At 34.9% G+C, this 3,534-nt stretch overlaps 1 protein-coding gene across 1 annotated transcript; it reads left to right on the top strand.

The window, feature by feature from the left end:
• Positions 1-1,394: 1,394 nt before the first annotated feature.
• LOC113521842 (serine/threonine-protein kinase PRP4 homolog) lies at positions 1,395-3,140 on the top strand. Its single transcript, XM_052899897.1, has one exon. It carries the CDS (start codon positions 1,653-1,655, stop codon positions 2,757-2,759), a length of 1,107 nt encoding a protein of 368 aa, XP_052755857.1. The 5' UTR covers positions 1,395-1,652; the 3' UTR covers positions 2,760-3,140.
• The last annotated feature ends 394 nt before the right edge of the window (positions 3,141-3,534 follow it).

Here is a 3,534-nt window from a genome sequence, read left to right as displayed (position 1 = left end):
ATAATAGTTTTTTTTTTCTTCATTTTCATTCATTCATTTCTTAATCCAACTAACGATCTTTATTTGATTGTAACAATAGTCGATTACTTGCGTAGTCATTTGTGTCATCATTAGTCAACTATATATAACTACGGATATAATCGACAATCGTTATTAACACAATATAAGTAAGTCCTACCCATCATCATTATGTGTATCTGGTATTAGCTATATTGGATGTGGCCAATCCAGCAAACATGAATAGCCGCAGAACGGAGAACCAACACACGTTAACGATACAAATGTAAGCCAGCTTTACAGGCGGCGCGGCTTCTTCGTAGGTATCTGTCGTACGATAATGACGATGCCTTATATAGCTGAATCCGCACGTAGCATTAGAATTTTATTATAATATAAATATTACATTGCTCGTTTTTGGTATTTCATAATATTTTATTATAAAATATTATCATTTCTTCATATTATGACATAATATTATATATTATTACATACACGATTTTAAACAAAAAAAAAGACGAAAATTAACTATAAAAACTTTACGGAAAGGAACTTTGTTGTAATTAGTTAATAATTAGTAAAATCATTCGAATGCGAAAATTAGCATATTACTAATTTAGTAGTCGAATTACAAAATTAGTAATGACTAATTATTCGAATAACAAAATCATTCGGATTAACGAATCGCGTCGTCGTCGGCGCTCGCTGTCAGAGAGATGGCCATCTCGGAAAAGAAAAAAAAAAAAAAAAAAAAAAAAAACACTATTCGATTTAACTCGAGTTTGTAGTAAGAAACTAAGCGTACGATCTGTTACAAATTACTTCTTTTACACATTTGTTCTTCTATCTCCTTCCGATTCTCTGTTAGAATAATTATCATTGCTAAACTTCGTGGACAGGATCGAATTACTCATCCATTCGTCCTTTCACCGCCGGCCGAAACACGAGTTAGAGAGAATTCAACTCGAGTCAGTAAGTCGAGCTCGCACGTCTCTATGCAGTCCGGCATTCGTACGAGAGTGCTCTTAGTGAACGGTCGTGCGTTTTGTGCGCTTAGCTTAGCTACCCGTCACCAGTCGCCGGTTATCGTGTAACCTAAAGTGTTCTCGTATTCCTACAGTATACTCGTATATTGTTTACGCAATTTGTACTGAACAGTGTTTATTTGTTCTGCAGTGGTTACTAACAGTGTATTTTACCACTGTCAAACTTTTACTTTTCAAACAACACTTGCAATATTTTGTCTAATTTGCTAAAGACATGGCGTATTACCAAATGTCAAAGTGCAATTCTAAACATTGTTGGGAAACCAAAGAAAAATCACACAAATATTTCGACAAATATGATAGATCAAGAGACTATACAGTCTCAAAGTACAAACGAAAACATAACAGTGACCAAAAAAAGACGACACTCATAAAAAAGTGGATAACGAAAATATTGTAAACACATCTTGTGACCTTATAGATTCAGAAAATGAAGAAACCATCATAGAACAAAGTAGAAAACATCGCAGACAAATTTTGGAAAAATTTGTTACATCGTCACACGATGACAAATGTGAAAGTGCCAAAAAAGACGAAAATATTGTCGAAAGCGCCAGTGGCAATGATAAAATTGTTAATCGAATACAGTCACCTCGAATAAAGAGAGATATGTTTTCGGAGGACGACGATTTCGCCCCAATTAATGTTTCTGAACACGTGACACAAGACAATGAATACAATCCACAATTGATCGACAACTGGGACGATTCAGAAGGATATTATAACACGCGTGTTGGAAACATTATTGACAGTAGATATACAATAAAACGTATATTAGGTCAAGGTGTATTTGCAAGCGTCGTACGTGCACGCGATAATAAAAATGGCAACGAAGATGTTGCTATAAAAATAATAAGAAATAACGATCTCACTTATAAAAGTGGTCTAAAAGAATCGTCATTTTTAAAAGAAATCAACGACGCAGATATAAATAATAGATATCATTGTGTGAAGTTTATTAGGCAATTTATGCACAAAGGACATCTTTGTTTAGTGTTGGAATCTTTACACATGGACATGCGAGGTGTTATAAAAAAATACGGCAAATATGGTCTCGATATGAAAGTGTTGATGATCTACAGTAGCCAACTAATGTTAGCTTTGCAACTTTTAGAGAAACTTGGTATTATACATGCGGATATAAAACCAGACAACATACTTGTGAACGAAAAGAAAAATACTTTAAAATTGTCCGACTTTGGTTCAGCATCAAAAGTAGAAGATAATGACGCCACGCCATATCTGGTGTCCAGATTTTATAGGGCGCCGGAAATAATTTTAGGAATACCGTACAAACATGGCGTGGATATCTGGTCAGCCGCATGTACTGTTTTCGAAATGGCAACTGGAAAAATATTATTTACTGGAAACTCTAATAATGAAATGTTGAAATGTTTTATGGACTACAAAGGTGAATTTTCAGCTAAATTGATAAGAAATGGTAAATTTAAAAATCAACATTTCAACTACAATAATAATTTTCTTCTTCATAAAAAAGACGAATTGACCGGTAGGGAAAGAGTAATTGAAATACGTAACACTCGTGCCACTAAAGATTTATACAGTGCACTTAAAAAATCGGCAAATTATTTAAGTTCACAAGATGATAGGAAATTGCGCCAACTGAAAGATTTCTTAGAGAGGCTTTTAGTATACGATGCGCATCAGAGGATGTCTATTTTGGATTGCCTGAAACATCCTTTCATTCAAAAATAATTAGGTAAATGTTATATTAAATAAATTGTAATTGAATAAATAATAATTTCATAAAAGGAGGAAACAAAAGAAGTAAAGGACTATAGGTTCAATTTATAATATGGGTCGAAGAGATTCTGTTTAAGCAATATTATATGCTTCAACATGTCCAAATCTCATTTTTATATTCAATTCAATCGCTCATAATTCATTCCCAATAGGTAGGTCTCAGTTTCTTTTGGTCTATGATCTGGTAAAGAATGTAACTAGGATTGTCGTTGATTCGTTCTCTTCCTTTCTCGCTTGGCTAATCGAGTGTATCTCTGCGATTAAATGTAAATTATTCTATGAATTATAAATATACAATTAATCTCTGATATTGTTCGATCGAGTGCACAAATATTCAGCGTGTTTACAATACACTGGGGTGGGGTGGGGTGCTGGGTCGGAAAACCTCCAAGTGCGCCCTAGTTCATTGTATGGTCACTTGTCCTGGTGCGGATACGTCCGGCGGGAACGGTGGCTGACAATGGCTGGGGCCTGGTGCATCCCGGGCAACGGCGGTAAATGACTTCTCGCAGTAGAGATCTCACTTACCGACGGCTAATATTCCGACATAAGAAAAAAAAAAACATAAGGTTACAGTGTAAGGGGTTAGAGGGTGGAGGGGTGGAGGGGTGCAAAAAACCGGCTACTATAGTGGTGTACGATAAAAGTAGTGTTAATTGGAGGCGAGAATGGTTAAAAATTGGATGGAACTTTATAAGTTTTTATATTTACTATGCAAATTCTAATA

Source organism: Galleria mellonella, unplaced genomic scaffold, assembly GCF_026898425.1.
Source record: "Galleria mellonella isolate WM207_F2 unplaced genomic scaffold, CSIRO_AGI_GalMel_v1 utg63, whole genome shotgun sequence".
NCBI classification, from domain to species: Eukaryota; Metazoa; Arthropoda; class Insecta; order Lepidoptera; family Pyralidae; genus Galleria; species Galleria mellonella.
Note: the sequence above shows the minus strand (reverse complement) of the source record. Positions and strands in the feature narration are given on the sequence as shown.